The sequence below is a fragment of the Melanostigma gelatinosum genome (genome assembly GCF_949748355.1).
Source record: "Melanostigma gelatinosum genome assembly, chromosome: 3".
NCBI classification, from domain to species: Eukaryota; Metazoa; Chordata; class Actinopteri; order Perciformes; family Zoarcidae; genus Melanostigma; species Melanostigma gelatinosum.
This window is the reverse complement of record NC_136636.1, coordinates 9,541,808-9,554,874: the sequence shown is the minus strand read 5'-3', so window position 1 is coordinate 9,554,874 and position 13,067 is coordinate 9,541,808. Positions and strand designations below refer to the sequence as shown.

At 44.0% G+C, this 13,067-nt stretch overlaps 2 protein-coding genes across 2 annotated transcripts in view; both read right to left on the bottom strand.

The window, feature by feature from the left end:
- cita (citron rho-interacting serine/threonine kinase a) overlaps window positions 1-10,876 on the bottom strand; it is a 34,372-nt gene extending 23,496 nt beyond the window's left edge. The window contains exons 1-10 of the mRNA XM_079266237.1: window positions 10,774-10,876; window positions 10,394-10,516; window positions 10,146-10,281; window positions 9,711-9,886; window positions 8,599-8,700; window positions 6,618-6,760; window positions 6,155-6,248; window positions 5,866-6,072; window positions 5,561-5,714; window positions 4,077-4,266 (exon numbers count right to left, since the gene is read on the bottom strand). Coding sequence (XP_079122363.1) covers window positions 4,077-4,266; window positions 5,561-5,714; window positions 5,866-6,072; window positions 6,155-6,248; window positions 6,618-6,760; window positions 8,599-8,700; window positions 9,711-9,886; window positions 10,146-10,281; window positions 10,394-10,495 — 1,304 coding nt within the window. The 5' untranslated portion in view covers window positions 10,496-10,516; window positions 10,774-10,876. The remainder of the gene's footprint in view (window positions 1-4,076; window positions 4,267-5,560; window positions 5,715-5,865; window positions 6,073-6,154; window positions 6,249-6,617; window positions 6,761-8,598; window positions 8,701-9,710; window positions 9,887-10,145; window positions 10,282-10,393; window positions 10,517-10,773) is intronic.
- Window positions 10,877-11,693: 817 nt separating this feature from the next.
- On the bottom strand, window positions 11,694-12,912 carry crybb3 (crystallin, beta B3; the record flags this gene model as incomplete). Its single annotated transcript, XM_079265234.1, has 5 exons — window positions 11,694-11,994; window positions 12,086-12,228; window positions 12,305-12,437; window positions 12,571-12,686; window positions 12,838-12,912. The coding sequence occupies 5 exons, from the start codon at window positions 12,910-12,912 to the stop codon at window positions 11,694-11,696; spliced, it is 768 nt and encodes a 255-aa protein (XP_079121360.1).
- Window positions 12,913-13,067: the final 155 nt, after the last annotated feature.

Sequence of the window (13,067 nt, the reverse complement as noted above, 5' to 3'; positions counted from 1 at the left end):
CTGTCCTTTACCAAATTCAAACAAATTAAGATTTTTGGAAGCATACACAAATACAGTACTTCAAAAGTATGTGTCTATTGTGTAAGGAAGTATTCAATCAAAATATCTCAGATTCTCAAATCGTATCAACGATATCGGCGACACAAACAGAGGATACCTGCAGGTCTCATATCATGACATAGAGCCACAGCATGTAACAGCATCGCAGCTTTATTAAACAAACACCCACACATTGTAAATGAGCATCAGACACGGAGACAGTTTCCTTCATAGGAAATGTCTCGTCATAACAATAAGTATATTGACAACAATAACATGAAGCAGAGCTGGTTTTTTTTTTTTAAAAGCGGTTTATTCAGCACTAAACAGCCGTGTGGACCTGGGAATGTTTGCTGTTCGCCTGAGAAAATAATGTGACAGGAGAATGTATGCTATGCTGTTGGTCTACGCAGAGCTATGTAGAGAGTCCAAAGCACTCATTCTTCTTGTTTATGTAAGGCGATGTGCTATTTTATTTCCCCTTCCTTTAAATTTTTTTTCCACCTCTCTCTTGACCAGAGAACAAGAGGAAAATCCACCATGAACAGAAGTCTTCTAAATAAATGAATGGGTCTGTTTGAATGAGCTCATGAATACAGCAGAGAGATCTTTAATAAAGTTGACTCAGACTGAGTCACAGTGTTAAAAATAACCACGAAAGCAAGCGCTGCTCCCATCGCCTCTCTACATCGACACACCAATCTCCCCACACACACACACCTTTTCATAGGAATCCAGATTAAATGAGAAGGCGTTCCAGCAAGCTGAATCTGTTGCCAATTAAAAATGTATGTTCGGCATCAAAATTCATAAAGTTCTCTGGTGCTCAGCTGAATTGTTTCGGGGGGCTACTGCAACGATATTATGGCAATTTAAACGTCCTCAGTTGGAGGTTTTCTGCATCGAGCTGCGTGATGTGTTTTTTTAATCTGTCTGTTCTCCCTCTTAACTCTCTACTGAATCCTAGCTGGGTGAGTATGGGAGACGGATGGATGTCTTCTTCCCTTCCAACTGCTCTGGCACACTTACGTGTGCTTTAAAATTGAAAATTGGCGCAAATATCAATCATGTTTTCAAAGGAAGCATGGCTAATATTTACTGCAAAATAGGAACTAAACGATTTTACAAGAGAGAAAAGCCAGGCCACTCTTTTCCTGGCAGAGGAATACGGTAGATGTCTCTGTACTGTGGAGGGAAAATAAATGAGGAGCCGCTGCAGACTGCATTATTGAAGAGAATCAAACAGAGGCAGGGACGTAAAAGTATGCAAGTAAAGAGGCTTTGCAGCAGCGTTCAGCTAAAACTAAAATAATACAACACATACATTAGCGCGGTCATGCACACACTGACCGAAATGCAAACAAACACATAAAACAATGTTGACGAACACGCTAACTAAACAAACCCCTCCAATCATAATGCAGATGCAAGCACAACATGGGGACCACAGTAGACCAAATGCAGTTGATTAGTACGCTTAAGGGGGGGGGATTGGCCGCCTCTTAATTGGACGTCCGATCAGTGTTGATGGTAAATGTCGTCGATTGAAGCAATGAATTGCACAGTGTGTGCTGTATTGACCGAGAAAGCCGCGTTTGCAGTTTGGATGCTTCCTGCGTCTGTGTTTGACGTGACAGTGAGGAAGAACTACAGGCTGCTACTTCAGCTTGGATTTCTCATCTCCATTTTGGGGGGGGGGGGACCAGGGGGCGCACGTGCTCTAGATGCCATTCAGAAAGAGAACTTCCTTGTTCTCTTTGTTGTGTTGCAAACAACAAACATTTCCAACAACAACATTGAGTATACGGCCAACGTAAATGCAGCAGAGAGGTCGAGGCTGCAGCCATGCGAGTGCATTTGGCCGGGGAGGACCTTCTGAGCGTGAATGGCTTTGGCGCAATGCATCCTGGTACTTGAAGGCACAGCCGGCACGGCTCTGCGAGAAGGAGAACTTTGCTTTTTCCGTCAATATAGCGAGCACTGAGGAACGTATTGCTTAATAGATGAGAATAAGGTTTGTTCAAGCTTGTTCTGGTCCAAAGTTATCTCCAATAATAGGACATTATAACTTATAACATCTTAGATGTGACAGGTTACTTATACATTTTCTTGCATTTGTGTGTGCATTGTGTTTTTTTCCACATGGACAATGTGTGAAATTATATGTAGTAAAGCACCAAATGTGGTGATTTTAATCTAAATAACAGAGTTAAACACAAATGAACAACTCGGTTTAAAAAAATTATAATAATTTAAAAGAAAAAGAAAACATACGAGCACATTGTGTTTTTGTGGATATTTTGGTCTGATGGTGGCACTAGAGGACGTGTCAGAGGGTAATTTAAAACATAAGGAGCCGTCCTCCAAAGACCAATGTCCTCTGCAGATTTCTTGAAGATTGAGTTGTTAGATTCTGAGATTCCACGACGAGGAACGATTGTGCCCAGATGATGGCGCTGAGGAAAAATCTGTTGCCTGGTCAATTGAATAATTAGGAATCATCCTCTGGGGACTATGAATATCCACACCATGGCCATCTGGCAGTAACCATGCGTGGCAATCTGGTCAGTTGTTGTCAATATGTTCTGCTCTTGACCAAAAGAGTTGAATGACAAAGATATACATTGAAATACATGAAGAAAAGAAGAGAGGGCTCTCCTCACAAATAAATACACTCTATATAATTTATTTCCTCAAAAACGCAGGAGTTTATAAGCCTTCATTAAAGCCACCTTTCAAAGATGTTTTTTGAGACACTAAACCAGATAGCTTCTCGTGAATTTGAGGCAAGCTGTTAAGGGGATTTTGTTGTTGAGTTTGACCAATGAGAAGTCAGACAGACAAGTTCACACAGAATGAAAAAACAACAGAATAGCAGAAACCCTGAAAATGCATGATTAGCATTCCATTATGCCTGGCTCTGGGTTCATTTCTCTTTCCTTTTTGGCATTGTAAAGAACAATGTGTGTACATACATATGCATGCATGCACCCCCCCCCCCCCCCCCCCCCCACACACACACAAATCTGAGCTCCTCTTAATCAAGTGCAGCGAAGGAAATGACTGGCTTCAGTAAAAAAAAAAGAACCATGAACAGATGACTGATGGTGTAACAGCAAGGGACAGAGACATTAGAAGAGGGAGAAAATAAGAGGAGGCGATGAGACGGGTAAAGATGGGGGTGGGGACAGGGAGAAAAAAAAACACATCACGGTAGTTACCATAGAAATAGATTCTCTCCCACAATCTGAGCTCTCATCCCTTTCCCCGTCTAATCTGCTCAGGCTTTTTTCTTCCCTTTCTGTTGCTGCCATGATCCGCAGTCTCCAGGACCATTAACCTGCTAGAGCACTGCCATGGGGCTACCGAATAGAAACCCACCCTCTTTCATTATTATCACAGGTTAAGAAGACAAACACCATTAGGGATAATTACAGTCCCAGAACCCCATGCTATAAAAGGAAGCCTTATATGCTGCACAGTAACAGAGAAAGCACAATAACAGCAGCGAGGGTGGGAGTGTATGTCTGGGGGTTCCACCTCCCGGCAAAACCTCATTGACACACTCAGCCGCATACCAATCAGCGCCAACGGCAAGACAACGCCAGCACACATCCTCTGGTCCATTCATTTTATCCATCTATGCATCGGATCAACTACGTGCAAACCCCAGAGCACAAAAAAACAGGACTCGGAAGAAGAAAAGCACAGGAGAACCGGGGGATCCCTCCCCTCCCTTGTTCCTCGTCTGACACAGCATATGGCCAAACCCATTTTGGCCCCAACAGGCATAACGCTAATGACAGGGACACAACACCAGCAGCCCAGAACGCCACACTAGGTCACCTGAAACAAGGCTACCTGGAATATGTTGCCAAAGTAATGACTCAGAACAGCAGCCAACGGCACGGGGTCTTAACCCAACAATGGTGTGTTAGAGAGGTCTCTGCATTGACTCCAGGCAAGAGAAGGGGTCGTCTTTGTAAAAAAATAAATAAATAAAGCCAAACAATGCCAAGTAAACAGGTAGCACTTACTCGGTTTTGGCCAATGTTGTCAACGCTCTGCTGAAGAACCATCCTAGAAAGGGAAGATCCTGGCCCTGGAAGCCCGCTGGCAGAGCCCCTCGCTGGGCTGCTGAGGCTGGCCGGGGGGCTGCCTGCTCCGGCTCCTCAAAATTAGAGGTGTCATCTTCAGCGTGCAACGCAGGAACGAAAGGCGGGAGAACTGCAGGAGAAAGGACGGAGTGAGAGAGGGCAAGGAAAAAAAAGAAGAAGAAAAAAAAAAGAAAAAAGGAAGCAGCGACGAACAAAGTAGTAACAAATAAATGTGCAAAATAAAAAATAAAAACACAACAAGGAGAAAGGGGAGAGAAAGGAAGGGGAGGAACAGAGCTTTGGGAGCCTAGAGTGCGGTAAGTCGCGCGTTGATGCACATGCTGCCTCTCTGTCTCTCTCTCTGTCTCTCTCTCTCTCTCATACACACATGCTCACCGCTCTCCCTCACTGCAGCAGAGCAAGCTAATCAGCTGGAGCCAAAGCTGAAGCATAAAGCTCTATCTGTGTCCAATTATCAATAAACCAAGTCCATATTTTTAATACAAACAATGTTTATCAATAAGATTCTTTTTTTAAATATTGTATTTGATAATTTTTACTCAAATTAATTCATTAAAATAAAAAATAATAATAGATCTTCTCTTCAACACACACAGGCACAAACAGCTCGTGCACCCCAAACACTGTATCATAGTCTGCTGATGACCAGGAGGATTTTGAACAAACAACTCATGAATATTCAGTGTTGATAGGAATAATATAACTGGAAAACAGCGCAGAGGAAAGGACCAGCATAATGTTTGATAATCGCTCCAGAATCACAAAAAGAGGGTTTATATATCTCAAGACACGCGGTGTTCTTCTGCAAAGCAAAATAAACGATGCAGCTACACGTGTGTGAATTACAGAAGCACCGCTGAGCTGCGGCTCCACACAACATATCCATTGATGAAAACGTTATGGGTGTGTGTGTGTTTGTCCGAAGCCGGTCAGGTGAAAATGTCAAACTGTCATTTGGTGCAGTCTCAGGTTCGGTGGCAACACGGACGACACAACAGACCGCGCGCACACACACACACACACACAGAGAGAGAGAGCGTGTGGTGCTGCTAGCGTAAAAAGATCTGTGCTGCGTCTGTTGAGAAGCAGATGAGTTGCAGATCTTTACTCTGTCTGCCTCAGCCTTCCTCCCCATTCCACTCAGGAAAGAGCTGGCCCACTGCCAACGGCACACACAATCTCATTATACTACCGACTACAACACTGGCAACGCAATTGTTGTGTGTCGTCTATGCGCAACAACACGCACACAACACACGTATGTATATAATAAACAACATTGATATTTGACAAGTAGTAATGTACCATCTGGCCAGCAGCGTGAACATCACTTCGAGCTAAATTGAGCATTTTCACTGGAAAAGGCAGAAGAACAGAGTCTCGAGTGAGAGGGCTCTCCTCACCTTGTCTTAAGTGGTTCCAGTCTACACTGGAGAAGAAGGAGTGACAGCGGAGTCCCTGGAAACCCAATCGCTCCGTGGCTCCACAGAGCAAGCTCTGCAGCAGGTCTACAAACGGCTTACTGGCCCGCGGCTCCTCCGGAATCTTAAGGAAGCGCTGGGGGCAAAAACACGGACAGGAAATGATTACACAATGCCTAAACTGATCAGGTAATTAGTTCAGGTAAATCTGACTTATTTTCATTCAGTAAACTGGCCTTTGCCATTACAGATCAGATACAACCAGTGACCAATGACAGTGCTTGTACCTGAAAGTTGAGGATGTTGTGGATTGTCTTGGTGGCCGTACCACCAGAGAAAGGCGACCTGGCATAGATCATCTCATACGCCATGACCCCAAGGGACCACCAGTCGCACTCGACCCCGTAGGTGCTGTGAAAGCCCCCGTTCATGGCTGCCAGGACCTCGGGTGAGAGGAAGTCCTGGGTCCCAACAGGCACTGTGGGAACTGCCACCTGGAAACGCATTAATACAAAACACGATCACTGTCAAGCATCCCGAAGTCAAGACATAGAGCGAACTTTGTAATCTTCTTACCGTTTTGTTTGCAGTCAGCCTGGCAGCTGATCCAAAGTCTGCCAGCTTAATGTGACCGGTCCGATCAATGAGAACGTTCTCCGGTTTGACGTCTCTGCAAGCAGATAGTTCAGAAGGGATTTGATACTGCTTTTAAAGAGCCGTTTGTTGCCCGAGTACCGCAATATGTCTGCCGCTCTGATGATAATTGAATACATTTGTAAACTCCAGCAATGTTTTGCGTTACATAACATCACACCGAGTGCTCCAGGTTAAATTACAACGCTACATTTCTCATGTCCAGTTCATGTTTCCCTGAATCATGTGCGTTTGGCCTTCCACTGAAAACAAAAGGCAAACAAAAGAATGACATTTAGCGAGGCTCTACGAGTACGGGTAACAACTTTGGCCCTATTTCTTCAACCAATATTGTTCCTCAAAGTCTTCATCGATGAGGGGTTAGATCCAGTGGCTGGTATCTTACCGGTGGACATATCCCAGCTGGTGGACGGCGTGAACGGCCTCGACCAGCTCAGCCAAATAGAACTGAGCCATGGACTCATCAAACTGGTCCTCGTATCGGTTTAGCAGGGACATCAGGTCACCGCCTGGCAAGTACTCCATCGCCTGAAGACACATTTTGTATGCAGTCGTTAACCGGCGGTATAAAACTACGGCGGGCACCGTAGCAGTTTGAATGAATGCGGGTTTGAATGTGAATAAAATGAAACGGGTATCACACGCTGTTGAAACATTGATGAATGCCTAACAAATAGGCCTATATTTAGAAAGAACAGCCAGGCAACAAGTGTAGGACCACATGTGTTTGAGCTCGCATCAAAGCTCTGTTCAATGAGCACCGTCCTATGAGCTCAAGCTCATAGGACGGTGCTCTTCATTGTGGATTCGGTTATGCAACACTGAATACTATTGCAGATGTATCTGTGATACTGCAGTCAAAAGGATTGGTCTTTCTGTGAGAGCTAAAAATACACCGACAAACAACTGCAACATCCTTGTGGTTCTGTGATCATGGGCTAAAACAAGACATTTTTTTTTTACAGTCGAAGCAATTGCCACAACAACAACAACACATATATCTAATTGAGCATCTCTAAAGTTCGGAAACACAACAAATCAACCTCGGTCACGTTTGACTTTCTGCCGTCTGCACCCTGAGATGAAAGGCATTTGTCTGGCTGATTTGAGCTGCATGGCATCAGCCGCGCAGCCACAACAAGCGAGGGAGCCTCTGGTGCATGAATGGCCGGCGAGTCTGAATGAACGGGAGCATTCTCCAGTGTTACCTAGCAACAGGGAGACCGGGGTGCCTCTCTGACACACGGATAAAGATGGATGCTTTGTATTTTCCTCCACACTCAGTTAGGGGAGCGGGGTGAGACAAGAGGGGGGAGTGAAAAGAGATGGAGAAGAGAAAGAGAGAGAGCGAGAGAGAACGGAGACATGAAGGAAGGTATAAGGAGAGGGTGAGTGAAAGGAAAGCCAAAAAAAGGGCAGCAGACAAGATTAGGCTGCACTAGGAAGGAAAGGCTGGTTTCCTGCACCCTAAGCCAGTTTAAAAGGGTCACCAGAGAAAATATAGATTCTCTGTGAGGTTAGCAGCCTCCGCGATGCTTACGCTGAACGTTCTCTCTGAGGAGAACATTTGCACTGCAGAAGATTAGACTATTAGAGGGACACTAACAATTTGGGAAATATGCCTGGTTACCTCCTTAACTAGAGTCAAGGGAGGTGATCATTATTAAATCTATCCACCTTAAGTACAGAGATCCGGGGAGTGTTTCACCTAGAAGAGAACTGCAACAAGCTTTGGGGGGGGGGGGGGGGGGGGGGGGTTTAGCTCAGCTTGATCGTCGTGTTTTTCTTACTTTTCTCACAGCTGTAGTTTCTTGAATGTGACATTGTCATGTAAATGCGGTTAGCTACTAAATCTCAATTTGAACAGCAGCAGCAGCAGCAGCTAGGCCAAAAGACCGCAGCCGTTCAGAGGTGCGGTCCAGCACTGAATGATGTTGTTAACCTGATCTGAACCCCGGTGACTCTTGGACGTACTGGTAGTCAGACTGCAGGCTAACATGATCCCACAACACAAGTATGAAGTTGCTGGAAGGTGATTTTGTTTGACTTTTGAAGGAGGTAAGCCATTTTAGCTGCCTGTACTTTTGTTTAGTTCAGAAAGGTAAACACATCCTGACTATCTCTTCTCACCTAGCTGTGGTTTGATAAAGGCCTGTTATGTGCCTGGGTATTAAAATGTAAAAAAACAAAACACACACACCAAGTACTACATAGTGTGTGTGCGATTTGCTTGGCATGTTTATGACCCAATTACTCCCCTTTGGCCTATGGCAGTTTGCAAAAGGCCGTTAAAACATTTTCTCTGACAAAGAATAATTTATGTAAAATAGCCATTTCGAGATCAGAAAGAAAGCCCGCGGTCTCACCAGGTAGACGTGTTCTTTATCCTGGAAGGCGTATAGAAGCTGAGGGATCCAGGGACTGCTGTTCAGAGCCAAGATCCTCCGCTCCTCCTCGTGGAAAACCACCTGAGAAGAATCAAAAAGGCCATCGGCTTCAATACAACAAATAAATGCAACAGCAGTGTTGCAAGAATTGTTACTGTGAGGAGTGTCTCAATCACATTTGTCTGAAACACTGAGAAGCTACCACCTTTAAGGCTTCATCAGGGCTTAAATGTAATAGAGCTCAATTAAACCGTGGCAGGAGATCTTGATCAACATATAAAACAAACATTTTGACACTAAAAAGTCATGCCCTTCTTTCCTAGCTTGAGTTCATGTTGCTAGTTTCTTGAAGTGGGACGTCATTTTGTCAAATTATGAGAGTAGTCACAGGTGGCGTGAACAAAACATTTCTTGTTCATACAAGTTATTCGCTGTGTTGCTCACTTCAGATCCCTTCCTGTCACCACTCATGTTAATTCTGACGAAGATTTATTCTATTAGTCACATGCCAGAGAGCACAGCTGTGAGATAATGTACCCAGATTGTGCCATGTTGTTTCAGACCTTACAGCAGCCTCCAGTGGCCATTTTTCAGACTGCAATTTGGACAACAAAGCAGAGAGAAGCTTGACTATATCTTTACGTAGCAAATAATCGTTTGCGGCTATATTAATGCTCTGAATATTATATATATATATATATGTATAGACAGACAGATAGATAGAACCTTCAATGACCATTTAGAATCCCTAAACTCTTTAGCTGTTGATACCGGTTGAAAGAAATGCTCAGTCCTTCTTCACAGCAGACATTTTGACAAGTCACAGCACTAAAAGCTCAGTTAGTAACAACGGCTACGTGTCTCAGTAGGCCATGAAAGTGTGACAGATGTGCACAACTCTGAGGACCTCAAACGGAAACACCTAAAAGGAGTTCAGTAATCATTTTGACTTGTGTATTCCTACTGTGACATGTAAAATGTCATCGATCTGTATAAAATGCCTTTTATGTGGTAAAGCTAAATGCTTCATGTTGACAACTTCCTAAAATAAACTTTCTATATTGTACTACTCTTTCACAGCGGTTACTTACATTTTCTTGAGTGCATAGAAGTGTCTTATCCATGACTTTCAGTGCACAGACATCCCCGGTGGCCTTCTCCCGGACTACTTGGACTTCGCCGAAGCGACCACGACCGACCACCGCACGCAGTTCAAAGTCATCCGCACTCGGCTGCATGGCCCGAAGTTCTGAGACCACTTCAGAAACTGTTTGACAAACACACAGAGATTTATTCACCCATTGTTGGGAAATAACTTTTAGGATGTAAAATTGGCTGGTATTTAAAATAACACACCAATATCGTGTAATGGTCTATATTTGCTCATTGTGAATTGTAGTGATCTCTTTTTAGTCACTTTATACTGAAAAAAACTGAGACTAGAAACAGTATAAACTGTTATGGTCTTCAAAAACAACAGTTCAAAAGCAGAATAAATCCTACACATATGTAAAATGCATGCTTACACTTATTGACAAAATTTGCCACATGGTTTATCTTCATGAGCTCGGGGGAGATGCACTCTTCGTACAGTAGCAGGAGGGCCTCCAGAAACTCTTCCCGACCTAAAGTGCAGCCTCCCTGCTGCAGGCTGACTCGACCCTTGGGACGATAATACATAAACACAGGAAACGGAAGTCAGCTACTGACTGGTATTATACAGTATAGGCGTTTATAAATATGTACAGTTAATGTGAAGTGTACATAACCTTACCTGAAACACTTGGTTGAGTCGCGAGCTGCGGCTGGTGATGGGGTCGCCGGAGGACTGCATCGTGTTCAGGCTTCCGTGAGTCCCATATTTAAACTTCAACATGGCTTCTTAACAACAGACAACCTGAGCGGGTGAAACACACAGTAGGTCGAAGTGAAAGGAAGAACGTACTTACACGTTAACTGATTAATAGTGTACACAACGGTAGAGGTTATATGTAAACCGAGGAAAAACTGTGACATGAAATGACAACAATGCGTCGCTTTAGCGTGCTAAAGTTAACGTTTGCTAACTCCGAACTCCGAACAAGAACGTTGACGCAGTTTTAGTCTCGTTCAGTTACATTCACAGATACTAAACACTGGTATAAGGTTACTCACCAGACTGCCATGCAGGTAATTATCATGTAATTGTCAATATATACACAGAAACATTGACATGCTAGGAGCACACTGTTTTCCCTCAACGTTGGTTCCGGTCAACTTTCAAATTTTTGCGCGTTCGCCGCCCATCTCTCAAGTCTGCTGAGAGATGTCGGCGTGTGATTGGTTCACTGGAACTTCCGGGGCGGGTCCTGCTGCTGCTTTAAACCAATGACTGATGATTCAGACCTGTCGCTGTTCAACCTTCAACACTACAAAAGAAAGACTCATGAATAGGAAGGATTGTTTTTGTTATGTGTAATGTACATGAACGGAAAATGAATGAAGACAATGTCCAGTAGAATTGGAGAGGAATACATTTTCACAGATGCAGTTACTGCAGATCTGAAATACCACGTCTAATTGGTTTTATATTGTAGCCAATGAATCAGGGCTATATGTTGGGACAAATGTCACTCATTTTAAAGGAGTACTCCGGTCATTTATAATCATATATATATATATATTAGCCTATTTGCTTATTTATCATTCCGACCTGCATGCATCACACAGCTGTTGCTTTCACACCCCATCAATTTAAAACAATTCCCCTTTTTCAAACACTTAATGAAATGTAACAGACTCTAAAATAAAAGAGAGCTAAAACAATCATACAGGCATCATATACATACAATCATCACAATACTCTAGAATTAATTTAGGCACAATAAATAACATGCAATAATTTGCAGATCACCAAAATCAGGGCCAAAACTTTTATTTTCAACAGATTTACATGTTTCATTGCGGTCAGTTACAGTTTTTCAAAATTTCAGGGTCAAATATTCTAAACTAACAGGGGGCGTAGTGGAGATACTGGGGACTGGCCAGCTGCCTTTAGCCTGCCCCAGTTGGTGCAGCGGGTGCTGGTGATAAGGTTAGGGTTGAGTTTGGGATTTGGGGTTGGGAGCAGGGTTAGGTTTGGGAGTGGGGTTGGGGTTGGGGGCGGGGTTGGGAGTTGGGTTTGGGTTGGGAACGGGATTGGGATTGGGTTTGGGAGGTGTAGGGGCAGGGGCAGGGGCAATATAGCACCCTCTCTTGTGCCACTGCATGTCCCGCACACGTCGGACGGACTGGATCTGAGGTGCAGTGGCTCCCCAATCGTTCCAGTGCTTGAAATCTCCACGCTCAAACACATACTGGCGCCCTCTGTAGCCTGGATACATGTATCCCACCCACCTTCAGAGGGAGGAGAAAGATCAGTGTGTTACATGTCTTTAAAATATATTAATTATGAATAATGTTTAGCACTGGGACGGTTACAGCTTACGTTCCACTGATAGCCTTGGCGCTGGCCACACGGTCTTGGAAACCATGAGCCCACAGACTGGGGACGTCATCATCAACAATCTCCATCTTCCTACTCTCAAAGCCTGCATTCTCAAACAGGTGCAGCTTGTGATCTGCACTGTCCTGGAGAGAGAAACAATAGGTTTGAGCGTGTTTGCCAGGATGTTACGCTTGCTCATATTACACTGATATTACTGACCACTTTCAGAGGCCTGAATGAGCTCAGGCTGTAGCTACTCAGGCAGTTGGTCCAGGTGCTCCAGCGAGGATACTCTCCTTTCTCCAGCACAAACTGCTCTCCTGCAAAACCTGGACGCTCAAACCCCACCCATCTGAAAGGATGGACAAAATGCATTACGTATAAATGCACACAGTAACCCTAAACAAGGGCAACTACTAGAAAACAGGATGTAGATGCAGTAAAAATTGATTTGAAACTCGCTGCAGCAAAACTTGATTACTCACGGTCCCGACTCCACAATGACCGAGCCAATTTTCTGCGTCTTCTCCAACACATCTTTACATTCACCAGACAACTCCAACTTCTGTCCGCGAAAGTTCTCGAACTCAAAAACTGCCAACTGTAAGACAGGTGCAGAAGTTGGATGATGTGTGATCTACACCATCGGCATAGTCCCAATGCATGGTTATCTGTCTTTTTTTTAACACATTTACTAATTTGTGTGCCAAATGTTCAAGTCACCAGCAACGTTTTTGTTCAGTTATAGGTACCTTATATGTGGCTCCGGCCCCTCCTTGGCCCTTCTCTGCAGGCAGCTGGTCTGGGTTCCCCTGCTGGTCTGTCATTTTGCTTCTACAAAGCACAGCAATTACTTTGTTTAATGCTATAAGTACTGACGTTAGATCGATTTTTACTGTTAGGTTGAATTTATGGAGAAAGGGTGTGTTTACTGCATAAAAACAAACATTATTAAACTTTAAAACATGGTCACAGGTACCAT